The 16,673-nt window shown below is 49.7% G+C and overlaps 1 protein-coding gene and 1 pseudogene across 1 annotated transcript in view; both read left to right on the plus strand.

The window, feature by feature from the left end:
- CNTN6 (contactin 6) overlaps window positions 1-2,810 on the plus strand; it is a 180,684-nt gene extending 177,874 nt beyond the window's left edge. The window contains exons 19-21 of the mRNA XM_011380851.1: window positions 937-1,049; window positions 1,748-1,916; window positions 2,707-2,810. Of these exons, the coding sequence (XP_011379153.1) occupies window positions 937-1,049; window positions 1,748-1,916; window positions 2,707-2,810 (386 nt within the window). The remainder of the gene's footprint in view (window positions 1-936; window positions 1,050-1,747; window positions 1,917-2,706) is intronic.
- Window positions 2,811-11,231: 8,421 nt separating this feature from the next.
- On the plus strand, window positions 11,232-11,350 carry LOC111731922 (annotated as a pseudogene).
- The last annotated feature ends 5,323 nt before the right edge of the window (window positions 11,351-16,673 follow it).

Below are 16,673 nucleotides of genomic sequence, written 5' to 3' on the forward strand. Positions count from 1 at the left end.
GCCACCTTTGTCCCAGACGACGTTAATTTCAGGGAGCCGAAAGCCACGGTTCAGATTTAGAGTAGACACCTGTCAGCAAGGTCACCCAGTCCGTGGTGATGCCTCCCTTTTCCGGGTGCCCAGCAGCTCCGTTTACATTAAATGACGTGCGTCTTTCTCCCTATCTGGCCACCACCGACTGATCCAATTACGTCAGTCATCAGCCGTCTCCTGGGGAGTTCCAGCTTGGACTCGCTCTGAACAGAGGCGGTTTCAAACCTCGGGGGCAGTCACGCCTCCTGCCACGTTCACGAAGAATGACAGAGGTGGCCACAGCCGGACAAGCACGCAGCAAGCAGCCCTGGGCGAGGCAGGGGCGGGGAGGGACCTCTTGGCTTTCTGCCCCTTTTCTCGTGCCTCTACCTGAGGTTGTGCGCATTGTGCCGTGAGTCCTAAGAGATGCCCCAAGGCCTTCGCGAGTCACAACCAACCGTGCTCAGAACATCCCGAGTCGGTCGTGCGACAGTCGGGAATCCTAACACGAGATTAAAAGGGGAAAGACCGCTGGAGGGGGCCCCTCTGCGGATGCGCAGGAGGTTTGCAGCCCGAATCCGTTCGACGTGCGCATCGATCGGGGGCCCGGCGGAGCGCTGGGACGAGCCCTCTGTCTCTGAGCGTGGCAAGGTGAACAGCCTCGGCGGCAGTGATGAACACGTTACCGCCGGACAGGCGGCGGCCATTATTAACCCGCGTTTGTCACAAAGATGTCCCCAAATGACCAACCTTTAAATGCATTTGCTTACACCGGTGAGAATTAACGTGATATCTCAAATGACACAGAAATCTTTTCCACTCCCTCCATGCCAGTCACCCAGGACTTATGTCCCCTCTGGTGTCGATGGGCCATATATAGTGACGAATTACCGTTCATTTGGGTCTTTGATTATCTTTTTAAAGCTCCAAGCCAACCGCCAGCCAACATTGCCTGGAAGCTGACCAACTCTAAATTGTGCCTGAACTGGGAGCATGTGAAAACCATGGAAAATGAGTCGGAGGTTCTGGGATACAAGGTGAGAATTTAACTTTTCCTTTAGTCACGTCCGTTAAGTTGCCGAAGGGCCAGAGATGTCGCGACGACACACAAAACTCATTAGATGCGTATGGAAATACACGCGTCTTCTTTTAAGTGTTTTGAAAATAATATCGCCGTTCTCAAATTCGTCACGGAAAAGATTTATATTCTGAGGTCAGTAATGTGTCCTGGAGCTTTAAGAAATAAAACTCTACAGTATTTCGGTTTTCTCTTCAAACGATGGTGTTTATGCGGTTAGTAAACGTGCGACGAGGATGAGGGCGAAGGGCATGATTCAAACAGAATTTCTAGAATGCAGGCTGTAGCAGGATGTGCTCTTTTCACAACATCAAAGAGATCTAACAAGCCTGTAGCCAAACACTCAGAGCAGAGTGGTGTGGACACCATCTCCTGCCAAACGTGCGTCCTCGGGAATTTGAAATGGGTCCAAACTAACTGGTGACTTTGCACAGCAAGAGCCAGTGATACCAGCCTCAAGCTACTTAATTAATAGAGATAAATCTGCTCTCGTGTCAGAAGCCTTGGCCGAAAAGGAAATCTTCTTTCTTAGAGCTAAAGTTTTTTAAAAGGCCTAGACTGGGTGTTTCGCCCCAAGGAGTCTGCGATGTCCCTCAAGAGTCTCTGACCTTGAGGGAAGGGGCGTGACCTTTCGACTCGATTCCCTGTTTTGTTCAGATTCTGTACCGGCAGAACAGACAGAGTAAAACCCACGTTTTGGAGACGAACCACACGTCAGCCGAGCTCCTGGTCCCGCTGGAGGAGGACTACCTGGTCGAAATCAGAACGGTCAGCGATGGCGGAGACGGGAGCAGCAGCGAAGAAATCAGGATCCCCAAGGTGTCCAGTAAGTGAGCCGCTGCCTCCCTCCGGGGCCGGGGCTCCGGGCAGCACGGCCCGAGGGCTGGGTGCCGCCAAGCGTCCGAGTTTTGCTTAAATGTCGCGTGAAAATACAAAAGGTCTATGTTTCCATTTTCAATAGTGAGCAGGAGGTGACCAATCAATTTTCCTTTAAATAATCCCTCAAATTTGCAACGTGTTTACATACCACAAACAATTTTATGTTCCTTCATTTGAATCTCAGAAAACAAAAACAAAAAAACCTGTGCGTCGTTTGTGCAGGATTCATTCTATTGGATGAAAATCAGAAAGTTTTCCCATGGGCGCTGGTGAGAGCAGGGACAGCAAACACGAAGTTCGCCCCATCCCCGTGGCAGACATCGCTCACCGCTCACAGCGTCCCCCCGAGCTGCGTCAGACCCTCGCGGGCAACACCGGTTGGCGGGAATGATAACAAAGCGTCTCCCCTTTGGGAGATTCCTCACTCGCCCGCCTGCAGCTCTGGCCAAGCGACAGTCATCAGCCACCGCTTCTTGGGCAATCCCGATCCGCCCTTTGGTCAAACGTGGCCAGTTTGGGCATTTTTCTTTTTTTTTTATTTTTACATGTAAACCAGATATCCTGGGACAGAGCATTAGAGACACTTCCTAAGCTCAAACATAGTGTAGATGAAACAAATGTTCTAAAATATGTCACTAGGAGACCAATGAGAATTTGCATCGGGGTCATGGCGAATTAATCTAACAAGTAATTTGACTTTTCCTTGGGATATTTTCTTTTGTTTTTATATTTTGCAGGTCTGAGTTCCAGCGGAAACCTGGTCTTAGCACAGAGCATCCATTTCCTGTCGGTCGTCATCATGATTTTTTACTGTTTTGTTACTCAGCTGCTTATCCGATGAGTATAAGCGTAAATCTTCGGGTGTTTTTTGAAAGCGAATCTTTCTGTAAATAGGCTCTCCAACCCCCACAAGATACATTCTTAATACAGACTTGTTTGGAAAGAAAAAAAGTATATTATTAAGATCTTGTAAATATCTATGGTACATTAATAAAATAATTTTAAACACTTTCGAATTTTAAAGTCTGCGCATGATTACAAACATTCAGAAGGTGCCAAATTAATCTGTGGAGTTTAACTGGCGTGGCTTTTCGCTGACTTACAGCCCTTGGTGATGATGATAAATATACAATAGGTTGCAGTTATAGCTAAAATATATATTTTTAACTCGTTCTAGGCAATTTACTTCAGTATTAAAAATTGTCACCGTTTTGGAAATAAAATATAATTATTTGTTTATAGCTGAGACTCTTTAACAATGTAAGTTTTTCTGAAGCTGATGTGCTTCTATCTCTGAATCGAGCTGGGACGGGAAATATTCGTACCCAATAACGGTGTCTATATTCATGAGAATCTTCTCAACGCGGCTGTCTAGGAGTTTCGGTCATCATAGTGACAGAAAACGTGCTTACGGCAAAGAAAAAGGAGAGAAGGGAAATAAACACCCGCTAAAATAATCTAACAAACAACTGGGATCTACAGGAAGCCATTTCTCATAGTAAAGTTTAACTTTTTTAAATCAATTGCGTATTCTCTTAAGAAAAATGTTGCAAGTCTCCGGTCATTATTACAAATTGTTAGCAATTTATGTGGCCTTATTTTTACAGAATAAATCAATCTGAGAACAGAATTATTTAACCAGGTTTTCGACGTTTCAGTCAAAATATTTCTTTGCCAATCATCCCTCTTGCTGTAGAGATAACCCTGCACTTTCTGACGCTCAGAACGGGTTCTGTGGGTTGGCTTGTCTCTAAGGCGGCTCTCCCGTCGCGGACCCAGGTCCTGGGGTCGCACGGCATCAGCAGGTCACCACGTGGCCAGTGTCATGCTTGTGGCAGCCTCGGGGGGCCGGTCCTGTCCCGTCACCAGGCTGCTCTAGCTCCCCGCCCTCGGGTTCGATGTCCTCGGGGTGAGACACGGTCACACTCCTTTGCCATCTTAACGTGGGGCGACCTCGTAATTGTGTTGAAGATATTCGCTCTCTCCTTATATCACACAATCCTCAAAACGGGATTTGGTTTTTTTTAATTCCTATAGTATCTAGAGCTGTTTCGATGCCCGGCTAGGTCAGCGGCAGAGGGACAGCTGTTCCTCGTTCTGGAAGAGCGTGTCCAGCACGGGAGACACACAGAGGGGCCTCAGTCCCTCTCAAGGTGAGACCCGACTGTGTCGTGGAGCGAAGCAGATAAGCAATGCGGGACGTCGTTCACGCCTCCGCTAACAGCGCCCAGCTGCCGGTGCGAAACACACCGCATGGACCCGACACCAGGCTGGCGCGTGGCCCTCGGATCTGCTCAGCCTGGCGAGAGGTGGGACCTGTGTCCTGCCCGAGCCGAGGCTGAGCGTTAACGAAACTATGGGACTCTCGTTTCCACTGCGTGGGGAGTCAGCTCTGCAGCCGTTCGTGGGTGAGCCCAAAAGCCGAGCCAGCTCCCGTCAGAACTTCAATTCACAGCCACTTGAGGATCGAAAGACTAGAAGGTCAATATCCAACCGAGCCTTTACATCTCCATCAATCCGCATAAAGCTTTCCGAATACGATTCGGCACGAACGTTCAACCGCACGGGCTTTGGCTCTCGGTCGACTTGAATCTCTACTCTCTGTGAGGCCTCGGACACATCTGGTGACACCCCACATCGCTGTCGTCAGGGTCAGAGGACACTAGTCTTTAGCACGGTTCACAGGACACTGTGAAATGTGGACAGACAGCTATCGCTGCGAACCAACCTAACGAACGTTACTAGACGTCCCTAAATGTCCAACGGACTGAAAACCAGATTCGGCCTGTGCTTACGTCAAAACCCAAGACCACGGCAAGGAAGACGCGGCCCCCCCAACTCCTGACACCAAACAGCGCTGAGGATTAGGGCCCGTGGCGGCTCCAGCGGTCCGTCTGGGGAGAGGGTTCCGTGCCAGGGCCACGCGACCCTGGCATTTAGGGACGATTCCTAGCGATCCTTCTGTCGACCGAGCACGTGGCTGTCATAAACTCTTTTCCATTCTTCTTAGAGGAGAGAAGGAAAATGGTATCGCACCTGGAAACAGGTGGGGAAGGAAAAGGGATAAGCGTTAGGACACGTGACAAAGGGACATAGGACGCTTTATAGAACGCTATAGGCGTCTGGGTAATGCTGACCTCAAATTCAGCTGCGTTGTCTCTCCTCTGATTCACACTGTCGCCCGTCCAGGCCAGTGTCCCTTCTCTAACCATGCCCCAGACGGTGGCTTTCAGGGGGCGTGCCTGCTCTCTTTAACGGCACATGCGACCGTGAGATGACCCGGAATCCATTCTGAGTGCAAACGCAGTGACAGAATCGCTTCCTCCCATCAGGGAATCTGCTGTTTCTCAGCCTTTCTGCATCATCGGTCTGTACGCCATCGTGGGATGCGGAGTTTCACACACTCCCCACGGGCCATAATTATTCCTGTATTTGCTGTGGAACCAAATATTCGATTCCACGGAGATCTCTCTAGAATGCGCCATGCGGCACGTGAGAGAGTGGTTAAGAGGCCTGGACCTGCAGTTCCGGAGGTTAAACTCCCGGAGCCGGGAGAGCAGGGAAGAGTTTGGGCCCGGGGCGGACCACGTGACCCCGGGTGAGCCCGGAGAAGCCTGGGGTCGCCAGCGGGGACGGGAGGCGGGGCGAGAGGACCCGTTCCCGAAGGGGACCTTTACTTCGTCCAGGCCTCGGTGACTTGGCCGCGGTCCACCTGCGTCCCTCGGACAGCCTTTTCAAATGTTCACCCCACCCCTCCCCGGAACACCCGGAGACACACCCCACATGTCGTGTCACGGGCCATCTGGGACCCCCCGGTGGCCCAGGCCAATGGACACAAACGACCATCCTAGACCTCGTTTTGAGGATTTTAAGTAGTTCATTTCTAATTCCATTACTTTTGCAATGGAATTCGTGAAACATCCTCCTCGGTTACTCAGCCGTAAACAGAACGCTGGGCTTCCAGCGCCCCCGACCCCGCTTCGAGGCCTGCGAGGCCACATCGAGCTGCAGAGGGGACCTACTCTCGGTGCAAAACAGTGTTTACAATTCACGGCCCACACGCACGCTGCCGGCTTTCCAACTTTCCCTCCACAATTTCAGCAGCCTCAGTGATGGTGCTGAGCCTCCTCGGTCGGGCCTGATGCTACCGAGACCTCGGCTGACTCGAGTCCGCCTTGCCAAAGAGCTAGGGGCCCTCAGGGGTGCTGGCTGGCGCCACGCCCACGGACCGGGACAGCCCACACATCTAGCGGCGCCCAAGTACAAGGCTGTGACGAAGTTCTCGCTGTTCAGTGAAAACATGAGAAACAGTCAGACAGTGTGGTGAGATTGTAACCATGAATAATTGATGAAATACGTGGGAGATTATGGCTTTCTTCTCTTTTTTTGTTTTGTGGTAAAAAATGTCCATTCTTGGATGAAACGGAGTTGACTAGTTCGACTGTTCACTGTTTCTGTTTGATTTTAAAATATTCTTACTTGGCAGAGAGCAGGTTACTTTGTATAAATCAATTCAATTATTATTCGTATTTAAAACTTTTACCTTCCGAGAAAGTCAAAAGTCTTAAAATTACCAGTGTTTAGCTTTTTTTAAGACTTTTTATTATTTTATCTCATTACCATCGAATTGGTACGTTTGACTTTGAGGCTCCTTGAGGACGTTTTGTCAAGGTCTTACTCTGTGTGCTGTGGACACCAGCATTTGCGTTCCTCGGAATTGTTCACGTGCCTCGACGCAGCCACGTGTGCGGGAAGTCTGGTCCACCTGCTGTCTCGAGCTATACGATAACCATGAACAAAGAAGATGAAAACCTGAATTTTTTTTATCATCTTAAAATTTGGAGATTATTTGCTTTCTGTTTTTTCATATTAAATTTGTTTTCTCTCATGAAATTACATCAGTAGCTATTGGACTTTCTTTCACGTCTTTATAGAACAAAATTTTTGTAAAAAAGCAAATTTGTTTCCCCCTTTATTTTTAATATTCGTGTTCCTGACATGCGAGGCACAGTCCTGGACAGAGAAAATGATACTTAAAACCCATATTTTGCTTTCTGAGCTGGTTTATACAGCCAACTGTTGGGGTGATTTGTTTTCCTTTATTTCTTCAGGAAAATAAGTATTTTTCTTTTATAAGCATGACTAAAATAATAAGCGAACCTAACCTCCCGATTTCAGTGGATAAATAATATCTTTTTGAAATAAATTTAAAAAGTAATATGAAATAAATTAGTTCTTCAGAAAAACATCCGAAATCCTAAATTCTTTTCCTATTTTCAAAGACGCGTACTTTACAGTCTGGTCAGGTATACCTTAGACGATGCCTATTTTGTCCAGGGTGAGATCGGGCCAGAAGCAAATCTGACAACTCTTTAAATACAGGTAGCGAGTTGCAGCTCAGTGGGAAAGAAAAGAAATGTTGATTCACGCGCCCCTCGAAGACTCAGAAGTACGCTAGGCTGTGTCCTTGCAGATTTGTCACTTGTTCCTGAAAGTGAATGCTATATTGGGTAGGGACCTCTCCGTGAACAGTGATTAATTAATGTCTGTAAATTACTTTGTAGATGAAAAGCGTTTCATAAGTTCAATAATTTTTATTATGATGATTTTTTTTTTTTCCCCCGCAGAAGTATATTGACTTTTTGCAATGGCACTTTGAAAAAGCATGCATTAGTGATTAAGGCAGTGCCTCATGCCCGGAGGAAAGCAGTAATTAGACAATTTAAAAGGTAATAATTTTGAGGTACTGAAAATGTAGGAGAATTCGTAATTGAGCCTGTCGGAACTAAGTAAGTGTAATTCAAACTCCAGGCCGTCTATATCCATCCATTGCATAGGCACAGATGGAGTTTCCGGCTTGTCAAGTAAACATCATAGCAACAGAATGTGTCCATTAAATGATGTCTACGCATAACAATGCTCACGCATTCCCTAGGGCTTCAGACGGTAACAGCGGTAACAACGTGTGTGCAGGCAACTTTTATTACCGTAAATGCAGGAGTTATGAAATCTCCCAAACCGGCTTTGAGCAGATTAATTTCAGCCTATTTTTGTCGACAGCAAAGCATAATCGAATATTTTCCCGGCCTTCTAAATCAGATCATTTTCCTTATCTGTTCAAAAGTGGAAATGTGGTCATCCTAAATTTTCATTATGTTGAGACCTGCAAACTCACAGGGAGCTATTTTCATCACTTAAATTCTTGCAGGAGACCAACCCTCAAAATTTCCAGAGAGACTCTTACGCGCGGGGACGAGCTCCAGGTATCCTGAGCAACCAGTTCTCACCAAAGACAATTGGAAGAACCGCCACCTACGCCTGTCGACAGGCGGGAGAGGAGCACGCACGGCGTCAGGAGGCCCCGGGGACCATTCCGAGGTCCAAACTGCAATGACTTTCCTTGCGGCCAGGTGAAGGAGAGTCCACACACCTGACCGTGCACCAAAATGAAATGCGATCCTCACGTCCGGCTGCGCTGTGAAATCCACGTATTCAGCAAGGAGCGCGATGTTGGTTGGCAGATAGGACACAAAGTTATGACACCCTCTCCTACGGTGCCGCCGCTTCAGCCCATACGGTAAGATTCAGTCGGCTTCGTTTCCACGAGCTCTGAGGCCCGATGCTTCCCTGAGATCTTAGAACAATTTCTTTGGCATTGAAGAGGTTGGAAGTTCTCAGGCCAAGGGCAAAGCCAGCCACAGGCAGATCGGATGTCCTTCGCGTCTTTTTATGTGAAGATCGAGGTAGCTGCCGATGTTTGGAAGTCAGAAGACGCCGAGCGAACCGGCGTTTGGGGGGCAGCCCCGCGCCCGCGCCCCCACCTGGCGCGGACTAGCTCTCCCCTCCCCACCCCCAGCCTCCGCGGTCCCCCCACTCGCCCGTCGGGCCCCCTCGGCAGCTGAGTTTTGACTCCCGCGCATGCGCTCAGAACAGCATTGTGTGATGGAGCGACCACTGGACGGGCAGCCCCTCCCCGGTGGCCTTAAGCCAGACCCGCTCCATCCCGAGCTCCAGCTTCTTCATCTGTAGAATGAGAACGAAGCGTCTCGTCCACGTACACCGTGCGGCCGCCTGGGGAACACGTAAAACGAAGGGTCCAGGAAGGGTCTAGAAACTCAGAGACGTTAAACCCTGCGAGGGGCGCTAGCTGGCCCAGGCTCTCCGAACTCAGTGCTTAAGGCGAAGAGTACTTAGTCCTGCAAGTACCTAGTCCTGCAGTTACTTAGTCCTGCAGTTAGAAGCCGACCGTAGTTTCCAGAGTAGGTTGTGGGAATAGCTTCTTTCTGTTACCATTTTAATTATGTTAATTTCGAATTTTACCCTGTGTTTTTGAAAGCTTAGTAATACATGTCATTGTTTTTTTATAGCATGTTACCTTAGAATTATTTACATGAACACTTCATTTTAGCTCTCATGAAGTAAGGTAAGAAAAATGAACATTTATATAAAATAAAAATTTTGTATGTTGAAAATGAAAAAATATGTCATTTACCTTTTTAAAATATATCTTTCTGTTTACACTGAGGTTAGAAATATTGCAACGACTCATTAAATAGATCTACGTTTATAATTCACCAGACCGTTCAAGAAGCATTTATTGATTATTTACCGTGTTCTGTACATTATGCTTGGCTCTGCAAAAAAATAGTAGAGGGGAGAAACATGTACCAAGGCAGGAGAATGTAATAAAGCAACCAAATCCCCCACTCCGCCGAAGGAACAATGACGAGTCGTGGTGGCCACTAAGAGGGAAGGAGGCAGGCGCTGTGACAGAGAATCATACAGGGGCCGCCACCCGGCGAGGCGACCAGATACTCCTGGAAAACTGCCTCCCGCACTGAAACCTGAGAAAGGTCCGCAAACAGTTGGAGGAGGGACAGAGTTCAGTGCCAGCCCGTCACCAGGGGGCTGACAGGGACCGAGCCGGAGCCGGGGGAGGACAGTGGCCTGCGCTGGCAGAGCTGGCGGGAGCCGGCTTATCCGGGACTCCTCAGGCCGCGAGAAGCTGGGTTTTGCGTTCCGAATATTCTGCATGTTTTCAGATTCCTCTGACGCCTGTGCGGTGGATGAGCTGTCAGGAGCCGTGCCTGGAACCACAGCTTCTAACAGTCGTCCCTGAGGCAGAGAACCGCGGCTGGGGCTGGGCTGGCAGCGGGCGGGGGCCACCTGCAGCTGGCTGGCTATGGAGGGTGAGGGGTGTCTGGTTTGTGTTCATTTCATCGGATGCAGAAGACGGAGGAAGCCGCGCGCCTGGGATGCAGAAGATGGGAGCCAATCGGGGCTTCGCTTTCGGACGTCGTATCTTAGAGACGCCTGCGCGAGGGCGGCTGGAGGGGACCCCTCACGGAAATTAGGGTCAAGGGGCCCGGGTTGCCCAGGGGTTCCCGCGCGCTCATTAGCAGGCGGCAGTGACCCTTGGCCTCCGAGGGGACAGCTGAGTGACCCGCCTCCCTCTCTGAGTCTGATTTTGTCCTGCGCAGCGCGGCGCCACGTCTAGCAAAGCCCGAGTGACCCCGCAGTGCTGGAGCCCTGCAGGCGAAGCGTCCGGCCGGCTGCAGCCAGAAGCCCGGCCCCGCGAGAGCTGCCCCGGCCGCCCGGACAGGGGTGTGCGATCGCCACCTCGACCTTGCCCCGCTCGGAAACCTTCCCTCGCCCCCGAAACGCTCAGAAGCAGCAGCGAACGAACCGAATTCAGCAGAAACGCCGCCCGCGCAGCACGTGGGGCGACCAGGACCTGCCCGCCGCTCGGCGCAGAAGGACCCCGCGCTTCGGCCAGACCGCAGAAGGAGAGAGCAGCGCGGCCGCAGGGGACTTTCCCCTGTGACTCTCTTCCAAAAAAGTCCTCAAACTCCGGATCAGTGAGTTCGGGCCGCAGAATGTCCCGCCGTCCCCGACGCCTCCTTGCGTCCCCTCGGCCCTGGGCGCAGCCTCCTCCTTCTGCATGGAGCGCGCCCTGCCTCGCCTGCCTGGGGGCGGATCCTCGGCCACGCGGGAGTGCCCACGTCCCCACGTCCCCATGTCCCGCCGCCTCCGCGGACAGCACGTGCAGCGTCTCGGTCCTCGGCCCCGCGCTGCGCTTCCCGGCCGTTGGCTTCCTCCCTGCTCAGGGCCAGGCTCTGGGGAACGCGCGAGGCGGACAAGGCAGGGAGCTAATGATCTTGGCTCTTGTTCACTTGTTAACGGGACGAACGCATTTTGCCAGCAATACATTTTAGAACAAAAAGAATCAATACACGAATATGGAATTATAATGTTAAATACTGTCCACGGCCGCGCCACCCTGAACGCGCCCAATCCCGTCTGAACTCGGAAGCTCAGCAGGGCCGGGCCTGGTGAGCACTTGGATGGGAGACCACCTAGGAAGACCGCGTGCTGTAGGTGTAAAAAATAAAAAAATAAGGGATCGTAAGCTGACAAGGCCCTTGCAGTCTGTGAGGTCAACCAAGGGTTGCCCCACCTAAAAAAAAAATAATAATAATAACAATAAAGTTTGAAATTATTCCAAAATGAAAAGCTTAGAAATTTAAAACCTTGTAAGCAGTCCTGTCCCACTAGAACATGAGACATGTCCACTGTATTCGCTATGACATAGGAGGTGCTCAGTATTCACCATGTTAACAAAAATTACAATGAGTGGCTTCTGATATTTCCAGTGCGATTCCAGACAGAACAATTAGTGTTAGAGGAGGTCCCGTTGAGAGCAAAGTCCTTCCTATTAAGATTAAATATATGCACCTTTTACTTTGAGCTTAGTCTCTATAATTAGATCAGCATGCTGGCCTCGGTTACATGGCTCTGTAAAACCTTCCAAAATGGAGCCAAAAGCTCTCCGGCCACGCCTCCCTGAACACGCCCGATCTCTTCTGATCTCGGAAGCTAAGCAGGTCCACTTAGGAAGACCAGGTGCTATAGGCGTAAAAAATAAGGGATTGCAAGCTGACAAGTTCCTTGCAATCTGTGAGGTCAACCAAAACTAAAAAAAACATATTCTAGCTCATCATGTCAAGTAGTCCATTAATAGGAAAAAAGAAACAGATTTTATTAATAATATTAAGTACTCTAGTTTGCCTAGATTCAGTCAGTTGAATTTTCCCCTAATGTTTATAAATAGAGTATCTTGAAAGAAGAAGAGACAATAAGCCTGTTATCAGTATGAGTCTTTTATGAGTTCATTTCTGGGAAGCTGATGAACGAATGTTTTATGATATCATAAGTGACCGTACATGAATTATTTTCTGGCATTGGTATTTAAGACAACTCTGGGAGCTGTGTGACAATTAAAGGAGCTCGTCTTTTCCGTAAATGTATATTTCAAGGCAAACAAGGTCCTAGTATTGTACTGCCGCCTCTTTTGTCCAGAAGACAGGTGAACGCCCAAGGTAAAATGACTTAGACGTCTGCGTCGCCAAGATCACTGTCTAATTTATTCTCCTAAATGGATTCCTTGTCACCTTTTGTCCCGCCTGTGTGCAGGGCCGCGTTCGGCACCCCGAAAATAATCCGAGGGTCGATCGGGGATAATTCCAGCTGTTGGCAAACTATAATCTCCGGACAGAATGAAATAAGACACTGTCAAAGTATAGACTGTCACCAGCTTGTGAATAAGTTATATTGTCTTAGGAAACCTGTCATTTGGTTGATGAAACGTAACACTCGCTTTTTCATAGAAATATGGCTGAAGACGGTCCCATCACTTCGTGGGGGTCGAAACCACGGCGTCTGGTGTCAGAAAACTGCCAGGAGGGCACCGTAGCCGGTGGGGCCACGTCCTCCTCCGCCCACACGTTCAGCTTCCCGGTGGGGATGGGGACACGTGACCAGGAGGCACGGTGTCTCTCACGGTGCGGGACACGGGAGGAGAGAAGGAGAAACGCCAGGCCCCGCTTTCCGGCAGCGACGGAGCAAAGCGGCCTCCCAGGGGTGAGGTCCTCCTTGCCAAAGAAGCACTTTCACCCACGGGGCCTTTTCCCACTCCCCTCGGGGATCCCCCACCTTATCTCTTTCTGCTCCTCACCGTCCCTGTTACTAACCTCCTGAAACTCATCCGTTACCACGGTAGCCTTGGCTTTTGGCGTTGCGGCCCAACAGCCCTTCACGGCCCTCAGCCGGGAGCCGGGCGGCACCTCGCCGCAGGGCCTTTGCACGTGCCGCGGTCACGTCCAGAACCAATCCTGCCTCACTCATCTGCTTCTGCCCCTTACACCTCATCAATTTTTATCCACTCTGATTGGGAGAAGCTCCTCTCACACACACGCCTCCACTGTACCAACGTCACTCTGTCCTAAGACCAGTCACAGCTACAGTTTTTTCGCTTATTTGTGTTATTTTTCAATTAATTCCTGTGATTTTTCAATAAACCGTAAGCTCTATGAGGCTGGGGCTATTTTTTTGTTGCTGATCATTTTGACCTCAGGATGTACCTAGCACAGCGCCTGGCACATGGGACACTCTCGATAAAAGTGACTCATTTAGAAACAAATGAGTAACCAGTAATAAATTTGCATACCTAATAAAATAAACACAGATCATTTAATTACGCAGATTGAATTAATGAGTCAATGACCGTTGCTTGGATCTTTTACAAAGCATTTTTCTCTTCAGAGAAGTCGCCTTGAAGCTTTCACTGTGCTGCTTATTCCTCGAAACCAGTAGACACTTCTCACATCCCTTTCATGGAACAGAAGATAATACGAAATCAGACGAGTTTCTTTAAATTCTACTCGTAATGCCTCTTTCATGTCACATCTATCTACACTTCTTTTTTTATTAACCTAGTGGAATAAAGCTGACGACATCTGACACACGTAACTCACCCGTCTCATTACCCAGAAGTCCTTCCTGCTGATCTCCAGGATCCTAAACACAGAGCCACAGGCGACTATCGCTAATGAATCTTTTGGCGTCACGCAGTGAAATTCACCTGCAACCCCACAAAGAAGGAAAGAAGACAGTCTCCTTTCTGTCATGAGCAAGACGGACGTTTTCGGGGGGCTATGATGACAACGCACTCTGTAACTACCCATGTTGCTTCGGTTCCGACTGCATATTAAAAACAGCTTCGAATGTTTCCATAGCTTTTCGTAGAAAGGTTCTCGCACAAAATATATTCAGTTCCACGTCTTTCTTCTCAGAGTGCATGTTAGATGTCTCGGTTCTCGCTTCCCTTAAACACGAATCCTGAAGCATGGGCTTGACCCTTCTGGGAATAGGATGCTTGGGCACAGTCCGTATATTAGACAGAACTCGCAGAACCCATGCTTTCGCTACCTCACACGCAAAAGGGACTTTACAGGTGTCATTGAGTGAAGGATCTTGCAGTGGGGATTGTCCTGGGCTGTCAGGTGGGCTCCACGTAGTCACAAAGGTCTTTCAAGGTGGGCGGAAGGAGAGTCGAGAGAGTGATGCATCAGAAACTAGATGGACCACTGCGGGCGCTGACCACAGACGGGGGCAAATCCGGGACCGGGGAAGGCAGAACACAGGTCCCCAGAGGCTCCAGAAGCAAAACGCCCCTTCTGAAACCTTGGCTGCAGCTCCAGGAGACCACTGCGTGTCGTTGTAAGCCGCTACCTTGGTGCTACGGCTGTAACAGGAAGCAAACCTCGTGCGTTTTAAGAAACTGCCAAGTTCATACGGCGGGGAGAGGGTCAGAAATGAAACCCAGACAGTCTGATAAGAAAACCCACTTTACGGAAGCAGCCACGGAAAAACAGCTCAAGACTGGACAGAGGTGAATATGCAAACATAGCACGAGTATACATACGCGTACAACTGCAGGCTTGCATGCACATGTGTAAAATATGTATGTTATAAAGACGTGCCATGTTCGAATCAACAAAATGAGATATTGGTGCTGCCTCGCTCATTTCGATGATTCGAAAATAGCACGCCTTTATAATAAGGAAAGTGCAGAGAGAAACTTGGTTTTGCAGTGCAGGTAAATACTATTTACGCTGCCTGTTTCATGAGATGCTGAAGACGTACTGCCTTGTGACAGCAACGCTTCTCTGTGCGTGTATGTGTGTGTGCCCTCTTTTAAAGCATTGGGAATATTCATAACTAATTATTACTAATGTTCACTCATAAATTCTCCATGATGTAGAGATGAGGAATCTTGAAATCAAAACCAACGGCGACGGACAAGAGGTGATACCCGGGGACCTCGCAGAGCGCGAGTAGACACGGGGCGTGTGCGCCGGCTCCGGGACGCTGAGGTGGCAGGCGTACCCGCGCGGGCTGGGGAAGGAGCTCTCCTGAAAATCGGGCTTTGGGATAATTGGCAGGAGATTTGTCGAGTGTTGGGAGCGGATCAGAGTGAACATCCACCTCCTAGAGCCAGGGAGAAGAGAGATCAATCTGCAGCCCCGTCGTTTCCCAGCTGGATGACACTGAACCGCACCCCCGGGCTCTCTGAAGCTGGTCCTCACGTCGTAAAGCGAGCACAGGGCCATCCGGCATTTAGTATGAGCGGACGCTCGCAGCCCGCCTAGGACACGGGGGACTTCGGCAGAGAGCATTCTCTCCCCGGCCCCGCGTCTCCGCCGATCCCTCACCGCGTGCCGTGGAGCAGTGTGTCTTAAGTTTGCTCTCAGATGAGCTGCTTTCAAATGACACACAACACGGGGTTTCGTGTCTGTTCTTAAGCAAACCCTGTTAATTTAATTATGTTCCTTTACAGTAGGACTTCTCAGAGCCTTCGGTAATACACTGTGCATTGTGATTCTTGAAGATATATTATATGAACCTCTTCCAAATTTTGTTTGACACCAGAATTCTTTTTCATAGAGAATCATGTGAAACAAGTTCAATAGAACATATCGTGAGAAGTGCACATTCAGAGGAAAAACTCAGGATAAGGCATCGGGATCCAGGAGGAGTTCAGAGCCGTATCTTTGTTGTTCTGTGCTTGACTTTCAAAGAGTCAACATGGAGAGGATGCCTTTCTGCATCTCCCTTCCACACAGAAGGGCCGTGGCGGCCGCGGGGGCTGAGGGCGCCACACGGGCCTGGGCTTCCAGTCACCTGGCTGCACCCTCTGACCTGCCCTTTGTCCCGCCACGGACAGGAATGCAGCTGATGGCTCCTGGAGATCTCTGTGGGCCACCAGAAAGGAAAAGCACACACCCCTGGGCCCGGAGGCCACCAGGTGGGAGGCTGTGGGTGAATGAACAGAGCCCAAGGACCCCGCAGAGAAAATGCTACAAATCGGAACAGCTGTCCTGCATCCAGAGAGCTGGCTGAGCTCGGTGACGAGGGACACAGGCTCCTTAACACGTTCTGTGGAATTCTAATCCGTGACAACAGTCTAGCGCTAAATTATTCATAAGACTGTCTGTCCCATAACTCGGAATCCTCCTCCAGGCCGCTTCTCTCTGGGGCTCACTGCTGAGAGCTAGAGAGGCAGAGACAGAGATTCACTGATTTAACTTGTCCGCAAATCCCCCCAGATGTGACCCATGGGCCCGTAAAGCAGGACACGCCCCCCGGAAGGACTCCCCTCGGCCGCCACACCCAGCCCCCGGAGCTTCACGCGCCCGATCAGTCTGAAGAAGCCCGGAATCCCCCGACAAAGAAATGTCTTGCGTGGTCTAAGCCAACATTTCCAAAATGATTTGATCACGGTAAACATATGCACAAAATTTACAAAAATGGCGCTGAATAATGTCCCACCAGATGGCGTCCCAAGGCCCCAAGAGCACTGTCA

This window comes from Pteropus vampyrus, unplaced genomic scaffold (assembly GCF_000151845.1).
Source record: "Pteropus vampyrus isolate Shadow unplaced genomic scaffold, Pvam_2.0 Scaffold409, whole genome shotgun sequence".
NCBI classification, from domain to species: Eukaryota; Metazoa; Chordata; class Mammalia; order Chiroptera; family Pteropodidae; genus Pteropus; species Pteropus vampyrus.